Source organism: Protopterus annectens, chromosome 3.part1, assembly GCF_019279795.1.
Source record: "Protopterus annectens isolate FY-2018-M chromosome 3.part1, PAN1.0, whole genome shotgun sequence".
Classification (NCBI taxonomy): domain Eukaryota; kingdom Metazoa; phylum Chordata; order Ceratodontiformes; family Protopteridae; genus Protopterus; species Protopterus annectens.
Window position 1 is genome coordinate 1,730,023,327 of NC_056732.1, and position 22,300 is coordinate 1,730,045,626.

The 22,300-nt window shown below is 39.5% G+C and overlaps 1 protein-coding gene across 1 annotated transcript in view; it reads left to right on the forward strand.

The window, feature by feature from the left end:
* Positions 1-6,770, forward strand: part of LOC122798644 (zinc finger protein 615-like) — a 184,815-nt gene extending 178,045 nt beyond the window's left edge. The window contains exon 4 of the mRNA XM_044067730.1: positions 4,682-6,770. Coding sequence (XP_043923665.1) covers positions 4,682-6,636 — 1,955 coding nt within the window. The 3' untranslated portion in view covers positions 6,637-6,770. The remainder of the gene's footprint in view (positions 1-4,681) is intronic.
* Positions 6,771-22,300: the final 15,530 nt, after the last annotated feature.

Here is a 22,300-nt window from a genome sequence, read left to right on the forward strand (position 1 = left end):
TTCTTGGCATTTAACTTGAGGCCATGGCTCTGGCACCAGTTATCCGCTTCTGTGAGACCCTTCTGAAGGATATCTGTGTCGGATGTGTTCTCAACCACGGCGCCCAGTTTGCAGTCATCTGCGAACTTTGTCAGCCATAACCCTCCTGTGTTTGCTTGTACTTCAGAAAAGTAGATGCCAAACAAGAGTGGGCCCAGGACTGAGCCCTGTGGGACACCACTTGTGACAGGCTTAGAGTCTGACATGGCGCCAGCAACTCTGACCCTGTGGGTTCTGTCACTCAGCCAGTTTGCAACCCATCTTGTAATGTATGGGTTTACATTTAAGTTGATGAGTTTTTCAGTGATACCCGAGTGGGGTATTGTATCGAAAGCCTTCGCCAGGTCTAGGTAGGCTGTATGGACTGCCTTTCCCTCATCAATGGCCTTGGTGACTGTTTCAAAAAGTCAACCAAGTTTAAAAGGCATGATCTGCCTTTGACAAAGCCAAACTGGGTTGGATCCAAAGTCTGCAAATTCCCTATGTCTTTATTTATGAGATCCATTATGATCCTTTCCATGGCTTTGCAGATCAGGCTTGTCAAGCTAATGGGACGGTAATTTCCAGGGTGGGTGGAGGCACCGCCTTTGTGGAGTGGGACCACAGTCGCTGTGCGCCACTCCTGGAGTGTATCCGGAGGTGAGACTAAGATTAAACAGCTGTCCTAACTGTGGGTTTAATTCCTCGTTGAGTTCATGGAGCACACAGCCGGGGACACCATCAGGTCCCATGGATGCTGTGTTCTTTGCCTTGAGAGAGCAGTTCTCACCTGAGCGTTGGAGATGTTTGGGGGCTACAATCATTTGGTATAGATATCTCTTCTTTAGGCGGGGAGGGTGGGGAGAAGTTTGCACTGAACCTGTCAGCCAGTATGTTGGCAATGTCTGTAGGATCAGTAATCTTCACATCATTTTGAACTAATTCTGAGCATATCTGGGAGTTTCCTCCTAGGTTTCTGACATAGCTAAAGAATGCTTTATGGTTGTCTTTAGAGTCCTTAGCTATTTTTTCTCAAAATTAGCTTTGGATGATTTTATGAGAGCTCTTAGCTTTTACTTATCGTGATCAGCGGTGTCTTACCTTTTAAGGATTTTGCTCTATCTTGTAGTAGCTTTCTCCTTTTATTGTAGAGTTTGTTTATGGCTGGGGTCCACCAGACTGGACGCTTGCCTTTGGTACAAAGAGTCTTTGTTTTGCTTGGGATTGCCTGATCCATGCAGCCCTGCAGGTGCTGGTAGAAGGCATTTGCAAGTGATTCAGCAGTTTGAGTAATGTTAACCTTGGCTCAGGGGCCTTAAAGGAGACCACACTAGTCTTTAGAAGTGTGAAGTCGGCTTTCGAGAAGTTCTTTACTGTGGTCTTTTTCATTTCGGGTGGGGGCGGGATGAGGACCTCCAGCGAGATTAGTTTGTGATCAGATCTCACCAGTGAGGGGTATACTTCTGGCGTTGAACATTGTGCTCCCATGTTTGTGATGATGAGATCAAGTATGTTCGCTCCTCTTGTGGGGATGGTGACTAGTTGTTCCATGGCATTTGAGTTTATGAATTCCAGGAACTTTTGGGCTACAGTGTTTGGGCTTGAGTAGTGTTCCCAGTCTATATTAGGGTAGTTGAAGTCACCTAGTATGATGGTGTTCGGAGATACATTTATCCCCTCCAGTGTTTTCAGGAAGGCCATGTGAGGTTCCTGAGTTTGCGAGGGTGGCCTGTAACATGCTACAATTTGTATAGCAGTCTTGCCTATGGTTAATTGCACCTGGATGGTTTCCGATGCATCGTGCGATGCCACCAATCTTGAGGTGTGGGTGTCCTTGATGAATATGGATACCCCTCCTCCTTTCTTGGTATTGTCCGGGTTTTGTGGCCGGAACGCATGATATGAGGTAAAACCTGATAGTGCTAGGGTGCTCTCAGGAGCCTTGAACCAGGTTTCTGTCACAGCACAGACATCGATGTTCTCCATACTGAGAAGGGCCTCAAGCGTGCATCTTGAGGTTGAGACTTCTGGCATTGAGCAGCATTACCCTTAGTTTTTTCTTTGTTTTGTTCTAGGGTGGTAGGTTTAGAATTTGAGCCTTGCCTAAAAAGGCACTATGGGGTGGCAAGAGCCTTTGCCAAAATCCGGAATCCCAGGGTGACAAGTGCAAGCCGTCCCTTGCGAAGCAGCGTGGCTTGTCCAGCATGTCATCCCAGGCAGACAGACATTGGATCCCCTTTGAATGACACCAGAGTTTAAGCCAATTGTTAAAACTGATCATCTTATCTCTGTATTGTGGCATCATTCTTGGTGAAGGTAGGATACTGCTCAAGGTCAGGGTCATACCTGCCTGGGCTACATAATCAGTGAGCTCCTCTATGTCTCTTTTCATGTAGTCCAGGGAGGTACATCTCAGGTCGTTTACACCAGCATGGACAATGATTGAGTCGTACTTGTACCTGCTGTTGAGAGACCTGAGTGCATGCGTTATGTGGCGGATTCTAGCACCCGACAGGCAGCTTACTGTGACCTTCTCCTTACTCAGTCTGGTGAGCGGGACGTCTGTGTGTCTGACTATGGAGTCACCAATGACTAGTGTGTCTGGCATAGTGTTTGGCCTTAAGGGCTGTGACTGCTAGACACTCTGACTGTGTGGTCTATGTGATGCAGGTGTTGTGTTCTGAGGTGGTAGTTGTTTGGGTGTCTGCTTTGGTGGCCTCTGCTGTTTTGGTAGATTTTTGATCAGAGCCTCCGAGTATGTCTTTGTGTGTTTATGTGTATGATTTGAGGTTGTGATGGTATTATGTGAGACTGGGTCTATAGTGTGTGTGGTTACCTTCTCCTCCTGTCTGGTCTTGCCAGTTCTATGTTGAGAGAGCTCAGCCTCCAGTTTGGCCGTATAGTTGCATCTCTGCATGTATTTGTGTTTTGTGGGAGGAGGAGAGGGTTGTCTGTGTACATGAGGCAATTGTAACATTGCCTCAATAATCCCAGGTTCACCAGCTGAGCAGGAGAGGTTATTAGCAACCGATCCCTCGACATGCTAGAAGGAATATACAGAAAAACTTGAAAGGTTTTGGGGATGTGGGTGACCGAGAAATGGGGTTTGCTTTTTTTGGGGTACTTTCTATAACAAGAGTGCTGTATCGAGGTGATAAGTACTGTAGGAGCAAGTGCTTAGCTATACGGATAGAGAATAGTCTACTTGGGAGTCAAGTAGAGATAATTTATAGTTGGAGGATACACTAAATAGAACAGTAGTACACTTTGAGGAAGGTAGTTTTAAGGGAAAATTTGAAGAGTGAACTTTAGGTAGCCCTAATAGTTTAAATCTGCTTAACCGGTGCTGCCCTAGTGTGCAACGGTAGCAGCTCCGCGCTAAATCGCGCTAACAAGTGCTTTATAGCAGGGGGCTGGAAAAAAACAGGAAATGACCCAAAATGGCCAACAAATTACAAGTTGCTGCTTCTAACCACTCCTCTGAGGACAAACAAGCAGCTCAGTACTCCCCACTCCCACTGGTGAGCAAAGAAACTACCTCTGGCCACACAAGAAAATGGAGGAACACAGAAACCAAATACAAAGCCCAGGGATCAGCAAAATCTGATCACTGGAACAACTAGCAAGTAAAGTTTAGGAAAGGAGAAATATTGTTATGGTTCACATGCCACTTTAAGGTGTAAAACATAGCAGCAGTATATCCCTGTGTATCCTGTTTAGACATCAGGCACTAAACATACTCCATCTACAGATGACTAAGTATCTAGTTACAGACTCACCCTGTTCCACCTGAAGGCATGGCCTAGACTGCTCATTCACAGTGCTGCCTGCAGGGACCCAGGTATGTGCACTGTATTAATTACAAATGAGTGCAGTGTTTAGCAGGATTTCTTACTGTGAAATATGAGTGAATCAGAAATTGTATTGAGTTAAGATCTAAGTAACATACTCCTTGCGACCAGACAGGTGAACATGCACAGTGCAACATGAGGGTAAGCAGAGTTCAGTACCTCCCACAGCTAAACATGTCATGTATACCTGTTTTAAAGTGCTATTGTGTTGTTCACCATAATATTAAATAAGTTAGAAAATTCTTTTACTTGTTTTTGGGAAAATGCATTGACCTTGGTACTGCAAGAGTAAGGTATCAGAAACATATTTAGCAAGTCCTTAAGCATGAACATGAACACTCAGCTGGGTTCATATATGCAGTGGGTGCAGAACTAAATTGCTTTGCATCATTGGCATACACTTATATGCTCATCTTAATAATGTTCCTCAGGAAAGTTTATATTTCTGAATTGCACACACCTTGTGCTTCACTGCTCCTCATGCAAAGATGTTTAACTCAATGCTGTACAGTTTTATGAGTCATGATTATAGCTTAACGATCTTATACAAAGAAAAGGCAACAAGCAGCAGATCAGTTTTCAATGTTAAATGCAATTAGAAGGAACAATAAGGCACATCGAGAGGGGAGATATGTTTTTGGTGATCGTTACAGTAATTTTACTCAAAGGTTCACTGTTTTCTGCATTTGAAAATTTAGAAAAGGTTTCTGTGAGGACACATTAATGTACATTTTGTACTTTAACACTTGGAGCAAGAAAGTAACCTGTGTCTGTGGCTCATTACATTCTGACACATTCATTTTTATTTTAAGTCAACAGGAGCACAGATTGTACTGAGGTCTGGAGTCTGCAGTCAACACAAGACACATCGCTTAATTCTGAGCCTGATCAAGCTTTGCTGGAGAACTTAGTGATTACAAGACACAGCCTGGTGCCAAGTGAAAGGAAACATCATAACTGTATGGAAAACAAAGATGAATTTGGCAAGAAAATTGAAATGGAAATGCATCTGGAACCTCAAGAAGGAAAAGAGCCATACAGGCTTAATCACAACGATAATTTAATGCTTCACTTTAGTGGCCTGACTGATCAGTTAATTCACACTGGCAAAGGAAGAATGAATATGCCAGCAATATATAAGCAAGTATACAATAAAAAGAAACAATATAAACATGCCATACATGACAGGGGTATCACAAGTAAAGTGAAATTAGCAGCGAGTAACACTCCTCATACTAGAGAGAAACAATTTAAATGTAACAGCCATGAAAAATGTTTTACACAAAAGTCCAGAGTAGAAAATTTTCACTATATCCACACTAGTCTGAAACCTTATGTATGTGCTACATGTGGAAAGGGGTTTAAATGGAAGGGTGACATGGTAAGCCATCAGTATATACACACTGGTCTGAAACCTTATAAGTGTGCGATATGTGCAAAAGAGTTTACATGGAAGCGTACCTTTGTAAGCCATCAGTATACACACACTGGGCAGAAACCTTATGTATGTGCTACATGTGGAAAGGGATTTGCACTGAAGGCTACTATGGTAAGCCATCAGTATACACACACTGGGCAGAAGCCTTATATGTGTGCTACATGTGGAAAGGGGTTTAAATGGAAGGGTGACATGGTAAGACATCAGCGTACACACACTGGTCTGAAACCTTATAAGTGTGCTACATGTGGAAAGGGGTTTACAGAGAAGGGTGTCATGGTAAGCCATCAGTGTATACACACTGGTCTGAAACCTTATAAGTGTGCTACATGTGCAAAGGAGTTTATATGGAAAGGTGCCTTTGTAAGCCATCAGTATACACACACTGGGCAGAAACCGTATACGTGTGCTACATGTGGAAAGGGGTTTGCACTTAAGGCTACTATGATAAGCCATCAGTATACACACACTGGGCAGAAGCCTTATAAGTGTGCTACATGTGGAAAGGGGTTTAAATGGAAGGGTGACATGGTAAAACATCAGCATACACACACTGGTCTGAAACCTTATAAGTGTGCTACATGTGGAAAGGGGTTTACAGAGAAGGGTGCCATGGTAAGACATCAGTATGTACACACTGGTCTGAAACCTTATAAGTGTGCTACATGTGGAAAGGAGTTTACATGGAAGCGTACCTATGTAAGCCATCAGTATACACACACTGGACAGAAACCTTACAAGTGTGCTACATGTGGAAAGGGGTTTAAAGAGAAGGTTGCCATGATAAGCCATCAGTATACACACACTGGCCTGAAACCTTATAAGTGTGCTACATGTGGAAAGGAGTTTACATGGAAGCGTACCTTTGTAAGCCATCAGTATACACACACTGGGCTGAAACCTTATGTGTGTGCTACATGTGGAAAGGGGTTTGCACTGAAGGCTGCTATGGTAAGCCATCAGTATACACACACTGGGCAGAAACCTTATAAGTGTGCTACATGTGGAAAGGCGTTTACAGACAGGGGTGTCATGGTAAGACATCAGTATACACACACTGATCTGAAACCTTACAACTGTGCTATATGTGGAAAGGGGTTTATACGGAAGGGTGACATGGTAAGCCATCAATATACACACACTGGTCTGAAACTTTATAAGTGTGCTACATGTGGAAAGGAATTTACACGGAAGGATAACATGGTAAGGCATCAGTATAGCCACACTGAGCAGAAACCTTATATGTGTGCTACATGTGGAAAGGGGTTTAAACGGAAGGGTGACATGGTTAGCCATCAGTGTACACCCACTAGTCTGAACTGGTATTAGAATAGATCAGAATCTATCATGAACTATTGCGAATAACAAATTAAACATTTCAGCAATGGCTGAAAAACTTAGAAGACATACAGATAAATATATGGGAAAACTACAAAATAAGCAATTTATTGATGACCCAAAAAAGTTTTATAGAGAACTGGGAAACAAGGTAAAAGGAATTAAAAGACCACCAAAAAAGAGGATGTAGATATATTTTGGAGAAGTATATATGAAGATCCTGTATCCTGTGGAACATAACAAAGACGCTAAATGGATTGAAGAAGTAAAAGAAAGAATAATAAGTTTAAAGGTACAGGATATGAAATGGGATGATGTAACAGCCAGAGATATTGAAAAAAAATTAAAAGCTTCTAACTGGAAAACCCCAGGCCCAGATGTAGTACCTAACTTTTGGTTAAAGGTATTAACATCTTTGCACGAGGATTTAGCTGTGAGTAAGAACTCTTTATATGCACACCCTGAACAGACACCACACTGGCTAACAACAGGCAAAACAATGCTCTTACTTAAGAGTGAACCTGCAAGGTACTCTAAAAATTATAGACCAATAACTTGCCTTCTGACAGCGTATAAACTACACATGAGACGCCAACAGTGTTTGTAGTCATTTACAAGAAAACTCAATTATGGCAGTAGAACAAAAGGACATTAAAAGAAAGTCATATGGAACAAAGGATCATTTGTTGTTAAATAAAGTTATAGTGGAGATTTGTAAAAAGGTGAAGAATCTAAGTATGGCATGGATTGACTACAAAAAAGCATTTGACAGTATCCCACATTCATGAATAAAAGAGTGCTTAAAAATGTATAAGATACGCCCTACACTGATTGACTACCATTACAGTGACCATGAAATAATGGCAGACCGTGTTGCAATTATGCCATGGTAAAGGACAGATTATTATCCCAGGGATAAAAATTCAAAGGGGGATATTCCAGGGTGACTCTCTGTCAGCATTGCTATTCTGTTGTGCCATTAACCCATTAAGCTGTTTACTTAACAGCTTAGGCCATGGCTACAGTTTGTCTCCTAGAAAACAACAAAGTCCAATGACTTCTCATCGTCGATGATTTAAAACTGTATAGCTCATCAGATGAGGAACTGAAAGCACAGCTGGAGGTTTTCAAAACTTTTTCAGATGATATTAGAATGTCATTTGTCCTTGATTAAATGTGCAAAAGCAACCTTTAAAGGTGGAAAACTGCAGCACCAGGAAAACATCAGTCTGGGACAAGAATGTGATTTAAAAGAACTTGAGCAAGAGGGGCTGTATCAATACTTGGGAATTGATAAAGGATCAGAAATAAAACATGAACAAATGTGAATAAAACTCAGCAAGGAATACTTTAGAAGACTTAAATTAATCCTGAAAACAGCATTGCCATCTAGGAACAAGATCCAGGCTATAAACCAATTTGCTGTCCCTGTCCTAACTTACAGTTTTGGAGTGAGTGACTGGCTCAAAAAAGTGTTGGATAGATTAGATATTAAAACAAGAAGGATGCTTCATGCTCACCAAATGATTTATAAACATCAATGTATACCAAGATTATATATTCCCTGTTCTGAAGGAGGGATGGACCTCCTTGAAATTGATTACATGTACAGATCTGCAGTCATGGGACTCCACACATATCTACTGACCTCAAAGATCCAAATGTAGTGAAAGTTCTGAAACATGAAGAGAATAACTCTAAGATGACTTAAGCAGAAGCATGTTGACGTCAAGCAGGAATGGAAGTCAAACCAGAAGTAGATAAAAACCAGGCAGCAACTGAATGTGCCAAAAAACAAAAGAAAGAATATAAATTAAAGGATCAAATGAGAAGGCAAGACATGTGGAAAAAGCATAAATATAGTTGCAAATATAGAACACTTCTGGAAGAACCTCATGTTGATCAGGAACAAATGCAGGAATGGTTAAGGAGAGGCGCATTCAAACCAAAAAATGAAAGGTTAATACTGGCAGCCAGAGATAATGGGCTACATACACGCTGGTTTACAAAGTCCACTGAACATGTGGGAGAAATGGACAAATGTAGGTTTTGTAAAACCAAACTGGAAACAGTCACACACCTTGTTGCTGGTTGCGACACACTAATGGCAGATCGACTGTATACTGAAAGGCATAATAATGTGGTGGGACTGTTGTACTGGCGATTGTACAAACATTACGTTATCAACGTGGCTGAAAAACACTGGAAATGTGAGCCACAAAGCATCATAGAAAATGATGAAGTTTATATCACATGGGATCACCCATTACCAACAGTTCAAAAGATCGATGCTAGAAAACTGGATAGAGTGGTCCAAGAAAAGAAGACAAAAGTAACATTGCTCATTGAAATAGCCACACCTATTGACTACAGTGTCTAGCATACAGACAGACACAAAGTCATAAAATACCAGGATTTGCAGGCAGAAACAAGAGCAATAAGGAAGACAGATACCCAGACAGTTCCAATAGTAATAGAAACAATGGGCCTTTAATCTACAATCATATTTAGATATGTTACCAATCCATGTAACCCCATATGAATTGCAGAAAAAGTCATTACTGGGCACATTGCAGGTGCTGCGAAGAGCATTTCTGGCCGACATTAAAGACTGAAACAATACTAATTTCATGAACATTAATCGTAGTTTGACTTGGGGATGGGGGTCCATTCCTGTCATGGTATTAGAAACTCAAAAAGATTTCAAGAAATAAAAACAAAAAAAAAAGCAGAAACCTTATGAATGTACTTCTTGTGGCAAAGGTTTTGCATACAAGGGTGCCATGCCAGTAGATCCATATATCCACAGAGGGCTATATGTGGCAAGGGTTTTACACAGACGGGTGCTGTGGTAAAAGGTGAGTTAATTCACACTGGACAGCAGCACTGCAACAACTGAATGTGCTAAAAAAAAAAAAAGAAAGAATATAAGGTTAAGGACCACATGAGAAGACAAGAAGTATGGAAAAAGCATATAGTTGTAAGTATAGAAAACTTCTGGAAGACCCTCATGTTGATCAGGAAGGAAAGCAGGATTGGTTGAGGAGAGATGAATTCAAACCAAGAGATGAAAGGTTAATACTGGAGCCCAAGACAGTGGGCTGCGTACACATTGATTTAGAAAGTCCATTGAATATGTGGCAGAAACGGACAAATGTCAGTTTTGTAAAACTGAATTGGAAATAGTCACACACCTCGTTGCTGGTTGCGACGTACTAAGGCAGAAGGACTGTATACTGAAAGGCATAATAATGTGGCAAGACTGTTGCACTAGTGATTGTGCAAACATTATGGTATTGAAGTGACTGAAAGACATTGGAAACATGAACCACAAAGCATCATAGAAAGTGAGGAAGCCTACATCACATGGGGTCACCCATTACCAACAATTCGAAAGACAGTTGCAAGAAAACCGGATCTAGTGGTCCAAGAAAAACAAACAAGAGTAGCATTGATAATTGAAATTGCCACACCCAGTGACTACAGTGTCTTGCATAAATGGAGAAACAAAGTCATAAAATATCAGGATCTACAGTCAGAAATGAGAGCATTGTGGAAGAAAAATACCAAGACAGTTCCAGTAGTAGTAGGAGCAACGGGTCTTACAATTGCATTTAGGTATGTTACTAATTCATGTAACCATGTACGGATTGCAGAAGGAGTCATTACTGGGCACATTGCAGGTGCTGCGATGAGCACTATTGGCAGACGTCATAGATTGAAACAATACTAATTTCATGAACTTTAATTGTACTTTGACTTAGAAATGGGGTCCGTTCCTGTCATGGTATTAGAAACCAAAAAGAGTTGGAGAAATTAAACCCAGAGAAACCTTACAAAATACACAGAAGAGTGCCTTAGGTACACTTCAGTATACACACACACACACTGGGCAGAAGCCTTATAAGTGTGGTACATGTGGCAAAGGTTTTACACATAAAGGTTCAATATAACACATCAGTATATTCACACTGAGCAGCAGTTAATATTATGCAAAAAGCCCAGAATTTTTAGACACAAGCTATACAAAATGATTAAGAGAGAAATTAGAGGAAAAAAAAATACTTCCAAAGGAAAAACTGTTACAAGCTTCAAATAAACATTTGCTTTCATTAATATGACAGATTTTCGAAAAACAGTATATAAATCAAGTAACTTTGATCTCTTTGGAAAAAGAAGCATCTGAGGAAGTGAGAAAATATAAACAGCAAATGTAGAGATATTTGAAAAATATAAAAAAAGAAATATGGACATGGGAAAGAAAGAGATTTGATATGGTGCAATATTTACGCAAAGGAGAAAGCAAAGTTAATTAATATGGAGAAGGCAGTCTCAAAGATATTCAAAGAAAAATACAGGCAAAGGCATTCAGATATGGAAAATTTCACAATAAAAAGGCTAAAAGCATAAAGATTCAATGTAGAAAAGGCTATTGGTGAAACACAACTCTGCCAGATAAGCAGAGTACTTACTTTCCTCTGACAAACTTTTATGAATACAATGCAATATCTTTCCCATCAATATGCCAACACCACAGTCATTCATAAATCATCTCTGGACTTCTATACTCCTGTGATAATTAGGGGAATGTCTCAGGATTTGTACCACTGTTACCAGTAAATATACATTGTAAATAACCAAGTGAGTGAAGCATGGCCTTATTAGCAACCAACAACAACAACAACAACAACAACAACAATGAACCTATGAACAAAGTTAACATAGCTACTGGTAGTTTGACTAAACTATTGCATTCTGACTGACATACGCATGCGCGCACGGGCACACACACAGATTAATTTTAGGAAATGTTTATAATATATTTCATGAAGTAAAACATTCCTGTTTTCACCATAGATAGTTAACAACCAGACCAATCTGCCTCACTGAATTTACTGCTCTTAGAAATGAGCAAGTTAAAGCATAAAAAAAATAATGGTAGTTTGTAGCTTAGAAGTCTCTTCCACTCTTTTTCAGGGGTGAGTTCCAAGATTTCTTGTACACCTACAAACTAGTCCATGATTTAATAATCAGCTGAAAGTGTTTTTGTAATTAAATAAATATTAGTCTTAACTGAATGAAATTAAGAAATCGCTGAGAAAATTAAATGTACAGACAAATTATTGCACAAGGAAACAGAAAATAAGTTTGAGAGAGATAAACTGCCTTAGAAAAGTTGTATACATGAGATGGCTAGCCCTATCAGTAACCTCTAAATAAAAGAGGTGCTAAAATTCTGTCACTATATTTAAAAAGTGCAAAATTTAAATTGGTAAAGTAAAATTAAAGTCTGTATGCAGTGATGTCCAATCAACAACTATTTGAAAATGTCTGCCAGATCCAGATCTTCCAGGATAAGATTGTTCCAGTGACACCTGGAGAAATGCCCGTGCAGATTCAAAACTGGAGAATATACAGTCAACATAATTCTTTCAAACCAACTCCCCTTTACTAAGTTAGAGTCCCTGGTACTATCTGCATGAATCAAAATGTTAAGTGTTTTTCTTAAAAGCTTTTCTGACAGGAAATGCTTGAGATTGTCTAAATGAGTATGAATGTATTTTGCTGTCCAATGGAATAGAAATGAGCATAATTTATATTTTACATTTTTTCGTCATCTGTACAGTAAACACACGTTTGCAACACTTGTATCATATAATGCTGCTGTACATTTTCTCAAGTAGTTTCAGGATTTGTTATACAGTTTTTCATCCAATATCTCAAATTTCCTTTCCCCATAACAAAGTCAAATGAATTTTCTTGAGGCAACTCCAAGTAAGGAAGTTTGATTTGTGATCCTGAAGTTTTTACTGAATGGTTTGTCTGTGTGACCTTTACACCCTTTGGTTTGGATGCCAGTTCTTTTCCTTGAGACACTATTTACACTGGCATTGATCTGACTGGGTTTGACCTTTGCACCCTTTGGTTTGGATGCCAGTTCTTTTTCTTGAGACACTATTTACACTAGCATTGATCTGACTGGGTTGTCTATGTGACCTTTGCACTCTTTGGTTTGGATGCTAGTTCTTTTTCTTGAGACACTATTTATTTACATTGGAATTGATGACACATTTTCTGTACTGAATTGTCATAGTATGGGTCTGAAATTACATGCTCTTATTTTTTTTTTTTTATTTATTTAACATTTGTTGACCGGGAAAGTCCGATTAGGTTCCACAGAGCCTGTTTTCAGCAGAGGCCTGGGGAGAAATGCTCCAGACACGTCTTTAGAATGTGGGTGGAAATCGGAGTACCCAGAGGAAACCCACGCAAACGCAGGGAGAACATGCAAACTCCGCACAGAAGGCACGCCAGCTGGGAATCAAACTGGAGAACCTTTTGCTGTGAGGCAACAATATTAACCGCTGCACCACTGCGCTGCCCATCTATGCAAGTTACCATTTTAAACTATGTTTCTACATAAGTGCTTAGACAGATTTTACAGTACATATAGCAATAAAGTTTCTTGAGAGCCCAGACTATGCCAAATCATTTATGTACAGCTGTGCAGACCTTTCCTAGGCTAAAACTTGCACTTGAGATCCACTGATGAGTACTGTTCACCCTTTGAAGACACCTGGATAGGTACATCTCCCACATTGTGGTGTGAAGTATCTACCTGTGCAACAAAACTACTGAGGATAATTATGGCTGACTGGTAGAGAGATCCACTTAAAGGAAAACTCCACCTTAGAACTCAAAAAACATATTTTTTTTATTGTATCTTCAATTTTGAGCTATTTTAATGCCTCAAGATCAACCCAAGTGCTTCTTTTACAGTTTTAATGTGTTTCTCTCAAAATGGCAGATGATGGGGCCTGTCTTGGTAATGTGATCTTATTTTCTTGCTTTCCTTCCTTCTTCCCAGAATACATTTCAAGTCCTCTTTATATGACTCATGCCAGACATAAGGAAGTAGTGCTATTTTCTCATGCCATTAAAATATAATGACAGGACTGTGAAGCACTGCCATCTAAATGCACCTTCTATAAAAGAGCTGCTTCTATGTTTACCTGACTGAGCTTCATTTATGTGTCTGCCAGAGCTTGTTCTATGCTATAAATAGCTGTTGGCTACTTGCAACAAAGAAAGCAGATAAAAACAGTTTTTTTTGTAAGAGTCGTCTTTTGTAGTCCTAACAAACTTGATAAACCCTCCCCCATACTCTCATGCTGAGGTGTGAAAACTCTCACTGCAGTAAATAATCCTTGCTGTACATTTACAAGTGACAAGTAGTAGGACTCTAAACTTATTCTGTCTGCTACTTCCCTATGCCTTCAGTGGGAGGATTTTTCTCTCTCATGAATGATGCAGACTTAAAATGTTCTTTACTAGTTCCTCGATTATTTCTGTCATGTTCCCCCTCCTTTTTTCTATTTCATATTTATTTATACATTGGTAACCCAAGTGAACTGGTCCCAGGACCCTTTAGAGCCACAACATAAGCTACACTGGCAAATATAACAGTTATTAAGTGCACTTATCAATACAAATGAAAAAAATAATGACAGAAAGACATTGACAAAGATTGCAAGTGGAACACACAGCCAATGTGTGACAGTGACCAAGTAAATCATTGAGCAGCATTTACTAGAATGTATACATTAATAATGCTTAACTATACTATGTTGTTTATTATAAATAATTCATTGTATGCACACATATTACACACACGCATGTGTGTGTGTTCTGTATATGTGTATGTATATAAAGTACATGTGTACAGAAGAGTGTGTGTGTACATTTAAACATAGATAAGCACTTCTGATTTCCCTTTCTTAGTGTTCTTAATGCAAGGGCACATAGTAAATGTATTTTAAAGTAAATTCAGCTGTATGTTATAGTTACTCTCTGACAATGCAAGGACTGACTCAAAGTAAGTCGGAATCTCTTACAATGGGTCTGCGTGTACCAGATATGCACCCCCCTCTGGGAGGATGTCACACAAAGCATAAATAGGGTTGCCACCTTTCATTGTGGCTAAAACCGGAGTAAAGCCACACCCCTCGCATCACCATTAACCCCACCCATCCCACCCCCTCTCCTGCCCATATTCTGCCCATTTTGTGACATCACTATGACATCACTCTGTGCGGAACACCCTCTTTTTCCATTCCGGCTGAATGCTTTTGGCTGATTTACTATGCTTTTCTGTAAAAAAGCATAGTAAATCAGCTGATTTACAAACTCCGATAGTCTGTTTCCTTTTTTAAACAGAATACTGGAGGTTTGTAGAGTGTTTTCCGGACTACTGGAGAATCAGTTTCATTTCCGGATAGTCCGGAAAAAATTGGTGGGGTGGCAACCCTAAGCATAAAATACCCTTTTTTCTAGCAGTATCAGTGCACCTAGTTGATAGGGTTGCCATCTGAGTCTCTTTCTGCAGTTCTGGCCTGTGTGTGTGGCGGTGGGGGGGCTTGAAAATGTTAAATGTATTTATACTTTACAAGAGAAATATTTGCTGACTTTTCTCTAAATGTCACAGAAATCTTTAGTACTACTCTTAAGTTATCCTAACACAAACTATTATAAATAACATTTAAAGCTTAAAATTTCAGTACAGTGTAGTATTTGTCAGAAGAGTTGACAGTTGCCTTAAACCCCTGACTGATTTCATTGCTTTGTTTTGCTATGAAAGGGGAGTGTTAATTTCTCCTCCCCATTGCAATAAAAACAGTAGAAAGAATTCCACAGCTTTCTGTCTTTTTTATATCAGCTGCTGTGTTCCTGACATTAGCAGGATTAATTACCCATCTAAGATTGACAGCAGTACCTGAAAGGGTAAACTACAGATTTAACTGTGTCTATGATATGTCATGCAGGTGGAGACGAATTTCTCTGCAAACTATGTGAGAAGTTGAGTTAAAAAAAATAGATGGGCTTTCCCTTCCTTTGACTCCAATGTAAGGAAATAAACATGTAAACTACAAGCAGGTTTTTGGTACATACACAATGCTGGAACCATATTGTAGGGAGAAAAGAAACCTAATGATTGAGTTGAACTGTATGAGAGAGTGGAGTTTTCCTTTAAGGTCTCTGTCCAGATTTTTTTTTTAGCTTAATGTCTGTAATTGGAGTAGATCTTTTGCTGTAGTGGCAACAAATTTCCAGTAGTACCACATTGCCCCTACCTTTATTGGATTTACAGATTTAACCTGACCTCAAAAGACACTGCACGGTAAAAACACTGGAGTAGATCTTTTGCTATAGTGGCAACAAATTTCCAGTAGTACCACACTGCCCCTACCGTTATTGGATTTACAGATTTAACCTGACCTCAAAAGACACTGCACGGTAAAAACAGTAGCTAAAAAGTGTACCGATCCAAGTCGACCTGTTCAACACTCTCTGTTTGCTAGGGAGACCAACAAATCCATTGGTTTTATTCAGGAAACATGAAGTAATCTCATTCTTCTTAGGCGACTTCATCAGTTAGTACTAACGAAATGTATTTTGAAATGTACTTCTTTGGTCTCTAAGGTTGCCACCTTCCTTCATGGCTAAAACTGGAGTAAAGTCACACCCCTCATGTCACCAGTAACCCGCCCACCCCACCCCTGCCCACATTCCGCCCACTTGGCGGGGAACACCCTCTTTTTTTGTTCCTGCTGCCTGCTTTCGGCTGACTTACTATGCTTTTCTGTAAAAAAAGCATAGTAAATCAGCTGATTTACAAACTCCGATAGTTTGTTTCCTTTTTGAAACAGAATACCGGAGTTTGTACAGTGTTTCCGGACTACCGGAGAATCAGTTTGATTTCCGGATAGTCCGGAAAAAAACAGAGGGGTGGCAACCCTATTGGTCTCCCTAAAAACAGAGAGTAATGAATAGCTTGACTTACATTTTCAGCGATGTGCATTTTTTTCAAGGTCAGGTCACATCTGTGAGCTGAGAAAAATAATCTGTATGGAGCTATTCTGTTTGAGTGGTACACTTGCTGAGGACATCTTCTGATCTTTGCAATAAATGTATTCTGGTCAAGAGTAAGCCTTCATAAAGCCATAATATAATAGGGAGACATACGTAATGCATCCTGGATCCTGACAGCCTTGAATGAACACCAAGGTCCTTTGTCAGTAAGTTAAAGAGCACTTCTGGAATTGATTTACTGCACATCTTTCAAGTTGTTGGTTGTGTAAGGCTTACTGAACAACAGCCACTAGGACAAAGTGAATGATCAGCCTAGTTACTTCCCTGGTAGTGCACTAACTGTCCTTTTAATTTTTTACAAATTTCACATGGTTTGCTATGTACTGGCAGATGGCAAGTCTCTTAGGCTTTAATTCATTATTTGCAACACTACTGCCATCCATTCCTTAGCAAATATTTAGCAAGCCACATAGGCAGTAACTCACTCACTGCTTCTGAAGTCTGTAACTTTAGTTATGCTCGTTTGCAGCTCAGCAGCCCAGGGCATATGTATTACATTATTACTGAAAGATATAAAACACACCAAGAAATGTAGCAAACAGTTGGCACAGTTTTTACCTGCCTGCACATAGCACTTCCCAGTTTTAGTAAAAAAAAAAAGTGTAACAAACTGTTTGCTACAATGCAGCAAATGGCTGCTATAGTATAGACCATATGAAGAACAGTACATCATAGATCTGAACAAAAATGCTTTACAGTAAAGAACACACTGGTGATCGGCAGGATTTATCTTTCTTTTGCACTGCACTGCACTGCATTGCATGAAACTAGTTACAGTAATGGATCGGAACATAACAGTGCTTTGAACTTATTGAAAAATTATTCAAAATGCCTGTTTATCTGAAGGGATTGGAAACAAAGCAGGGTTGTGTTTGTTTTCTCAAGGGAATGAAAATAATCCTGGGAAAGGTCAAGTAGGGTCATGTTTAAAGAGCTGAGGGTAGGGAAGGGGTGTGTATGCTGACATCACACTGTGAGTGGTACTACCAAGCCAGGCTGAAAGCGGGATGCTCCTGAAGTAAAAAGAGCAAAATTGAAAAATAGAATAAGGGGAAAGGTGTAGAAAGAGTGACACAGGCGCACTTTGCACTACTTTAAATATTTTTGGCACTCTCCCTTTAACTGTTATGACAGCCCCCAAGCCTCAAAACTGCTGCTTTGCTTTTGGATAACCACAGCAGGAGTCAAGACTACAATCTTTTAATCTGAAGCCAGATACCTTGTCCATTAGGCCACATGGAATCCCTAATCAGTGGATCCTGATTTCATTGCAGTGTTACTTTTTGGGGTGCAGCTTCACTTTAGTAACTGTTTGTGCTCTCTGTGGTTGTACGAGTGTGCAGTATAAATACCAAATTGTTGGTGGGCTTTGTAACTGCAGCCCTTTGTGGATGTGTTATCCTTCCCTGTAAACCATACTGTTATGTGCTGGCAGTGTTTTTATAGAATAGTAATTATGTGATAATATCAGACATTCTGTTTTATATGCTTTATATAACCCTTATATTATGGTATGAACTCAATGGTGTGTATATACAGTACATTATTGTAGTAAAACCTGGAACTAAGACCCCATATTGTTATTATTATTGCACTAACTGGACAGTAGTGTATATTAAAAGCACAGTAATGTAGTACAGCCTGGAAGTAGTGTAGTGTAATGACAATCATCTGCAGAAATATTGTTAAAGGAAGAACTAGAAGCAAACAATATGTGAGATGTCCATCTGTAATAAAAAACAATGTGATTTTGTGGTCAATAGTGGAGCCTTTGGTGGACCCTGACCAGAAGTAGCTGTGGAAAATAGGAGTGGAATTCCTACCTGTGGATTTACTCAAGGAGCACCAGGAATCTAACTGTAGATTTATTCAGTGAACACTAGATCCTAACTGTGAATTTACTCAAGGAGTAACATGATCCTAACTGTGGACTTATCCTAACTGTGGATTTACAGTAGGAGTATTAGGAACCTAACTGTGGATTTACATAAAGAGTATTAGGAACCTAACTGTGGATTTACAGTAGGAGTATTAGGAACCCAACTGTGGATTTACAGTAGGAGTATTAGGAACCTAACTGTGGATTTACAGTAGGAGTATTAGGAACCCAACTGTGGATCTATTTATGGAATATAAAGCTGTTTGATCAGAGCTGTAATAGCAAACATAATTTTTGTTAATGAAAAATATATTTTACCTAACATTACTTTTCCCTTGTATACTTTCCTTTTTCCATGCTGTACTTAAAACCTTACTTACTTAACAAATCCCTTAAAACTGCTATTACCTCACCTTTCAGTGCTTTCATTTTGACTAGCACCACATGATGATATCACCTGCATAATTTATTATCACTGGGATTGTAGTCTTATTCCGTATATATTATACATGCATCTTGTACTTGTAGTTCAGTTTTTAAAGTCACAGCATTTATTAATCCAAACAAAGCAGTGTTCACTGGGCATCCCTGTTTTATAGCTTTCTCTACATTGATTTCTTCACCTATCCACCCACTTAAAGGATTTACCCGAGCTTCACATAAGCACTTTTAAGAAATATATCAAGTCAGACTTCTAAAGGAGTAGCATTTCCATTCATTTCTCATGACTTTCATTGTTGTATGCATTTAGCACATCACAGGCAACTACATACATTTCCATTTGTTCTTCACAAATTTCATAACTTCATATGAGGTTACTAAGCCAATAGCCACAGAGCCCTTACATGCCTAGCCATACTTATCTTGAGTTGACCCAGTTGTCAGTGGTTAGGTGAGTGAAGTTCCCAGAGTTGAGTCTATGGTAGTTAATACCAACTTCCTCTGCCCAGGATTGACATGGGCAGCACCCCAGGAGTGAATATACAGTCACCCATCCATTGTTCTAGATAGCATTTCAAAAGGGTCAAGGAAGGGCTCTGTTTCACTTGTATTGGAAGCTTTTTCCAGAGAGTGGCAGTCTGTGGAGATGTATCTATCACTCCAGCATTACCTGTTCATGTCAGAAGCAAGGTTAGGATCCATGGAGCAAGTGACCCTCATGCAATCGATTTAGAAATGTATCATTTCCATCAGGACCGGATCAGAGACTGCTCTATAAGGCAGCCATAGGTCAACCTATAGCAATTTATAAGAGACAGAAAATCTTTCAGTCTTTCTGAGTAAGACTTTTTTGATTACTCTGTAATTTCTTTGTGAGAAAACCCTGTAGTCTGTCCATTTGTTGCAGGTGTCTGGTGGGGTACATGCAAAAAGGAGCATTGTACTCAATTATTGGTCTAATGAGGGTCAAGTATAACGGAATTATGACATCCTTTGATCTAGATGCAGTGCCTTTACTTATTTAATTATTTTACATTTGTTGACCGGGAATGTCTGAGCTGGAGTAGCTCTTTTTCAGTGGAGGCCCAGGGAGAAAAGCTCCACAAACTATGCAATAAAAATTAACCATTTAAAGAATTGAACTGAAAATTATTTACAGTACATGTCAATAAATAATGCAGTATAAAGAAGTATAATTTGTACATATATTGGAGAAATAGAAGAAAATTGTATTGTAGTAACTGTTACTGCATATTTCAGAGCGGGAGAGAGGTGAGAGATGGATATTTTTTGTAGTAGTAACAGGAGGTTACTGTTCATGGTAAAGATGCCAGGTAAAAGAGATGTGAAGAAGGCTAGGAAGAGCTAAGAGGTAATATAAGTAGTAGAGGACAGTTGAGCAAAACCGTATAGTAGGCAGATAGGGCACTGTTTTAGGGATAGTAGAGTAGATTAGGAAGGGTGAGTACAGTGGCAGGACCAGTGACTTTTTAAATATTCCTTGGTAGCTGATTTGAATTGTTTAAGTTGATTGAGGGATCTAATTTCTAATGGAAGCTTGTTCCAAAAAATTGCTGGATGGTAACTAAAGAAGTTGCATCCCATTTTGGTTTTAGGTTTGTAGATCTGTGGAAGGTCTTGGTCTGAGCTCCGTAGAGATCTTGTGGGAGAATAGTGAGAGAGAAGAGGAGATAAGCCAGGGCAGTAAGAAGACCGGATGCAGTAAATGATCAGGAGCTGACAGAGTTAAAAATGGTGTAGTAATTCAAGCCAGTTTAAGTATTAAAGTGAGAGACAGTGATGGGATTTAAATGTTTGGTATGCTGCAAATCTGACTACTTTCTTATAGGCTGATTCTAATTTAGTAAGAAGAGAGGAGCTGAGATTTGTCAGGATTTGGGAGCTATGAAGTAGCCTGGGTAGGAGGTAAGCATGAGAGAGGGTTTATTTTGCTTTGTTAGTAAGAAACTTTTTATCTCTATACAGGAGGCCAAGTTTTAGGTGAGTCTTCTGAATTCAGTTATTAACATGTAGGTCAAACTTTAGTTGATCATCTATGATAACACATAAGAGTTTTGTGCTTCATTCAACTTCAATGGGAGTGTTGTTGAGAGACTGTATAGAGACAGTATGTTTAAGGTGGTTGATATTTTTGGGTAAGAAAAGTAGAAGTTTAGTTTTCTTTTGATTCAGAATAAGCAGATTTTTTGAAAACCAGATTTCTACTGAGTTAAAGGATGTCAGAGTGGTAGAGATGAGTTTTGAGGGGGTGTCAGGTATGGTGATGACTGTAGTCAAAAGCATATTGTACCAGAGATGATTGGGGGCAGGAAGTATAGAGTTGATTAGTGAAGATATTGAAAAGTAATAGGCCAAGAATGGAGCCTTGCAGCACACTCATTTTAACAGAGAGAGAGGAGGAGAGAGAGCAGAGTGCCATCTAGCTGATTGCATTCGATCAGTAAGATAGCTGGAAAACCAGGCAACAGCAGAACTAGAGAAGTTAAGATTAGACAATTTAGACAGTAGAAGTGAACAAGACACAATGTCAAAGGCTTTTCTTTTGAAAGGTCTAAGGAAAGGCAAGAGATGAGTTTATCTCTTGCAAGAAAGATGGTGCTAAGGAAGGATATAATGGCAGTAGTAGTACTGTGTTTAGGGTGAAAGCCATGTTGTCTCAGTGTGCGGAGGTTTTCCTGTACTAGGTATTGTATGACTTGCTTATGGATGCATTTTTCTAGTACTTTTGAGAGTGGGGATAGGATGTTAATGGGTCTAAAGTTAGTGATTTCAGTGGAGTCACCTCCTTTATGTATAGGTAGAGTGTAAAATTATTTCCAGATAGAAGGCACTTTTGACTTGGTGATAGAGCGATTTATTAAGATAGACACTGGGAGAGCAAGTGTGTAGGGAATAGGAAGGAATTTTGTTAGCAGATGTGGAACAAGGTTTTAGTTTGGAGAGTAGAGATTTAATGTAGCAGGTAAGAACAGATGTAAGGGAGGAGAGTATTAGAAGAGTTTAAAGTTGGAGATGATTCAGAAGAGTTAGTAGACCAGTTGATACTAGAGTTTGTAGCATTAGTAGAAGAGGGGTCAGATGTAGAAATTTTGCATTTGGATTGAATGAAGTAGTTATTAAAGACGGCAGCAGTTTCCTCAGGTGTCTTGTTGGGGCAGGGATCAGGAGAAGGGATCCTAGGAGGTTTAAAGTAGAATTCTTTTTTATCCTTAATAATGTGTTTTTTGTCAGATTTCTGATCTCTGCACTTTTATAAATCTGTAGGCAGCTTAGTTTTCACCCATGTTTTCCACATCCTATCTCTAGAATTCATTAGGGTGCGAGTAGCATTTGTTAGCCATGGGGATATGTTTGATTTTATATGGACTATGCGAAGACGTACAA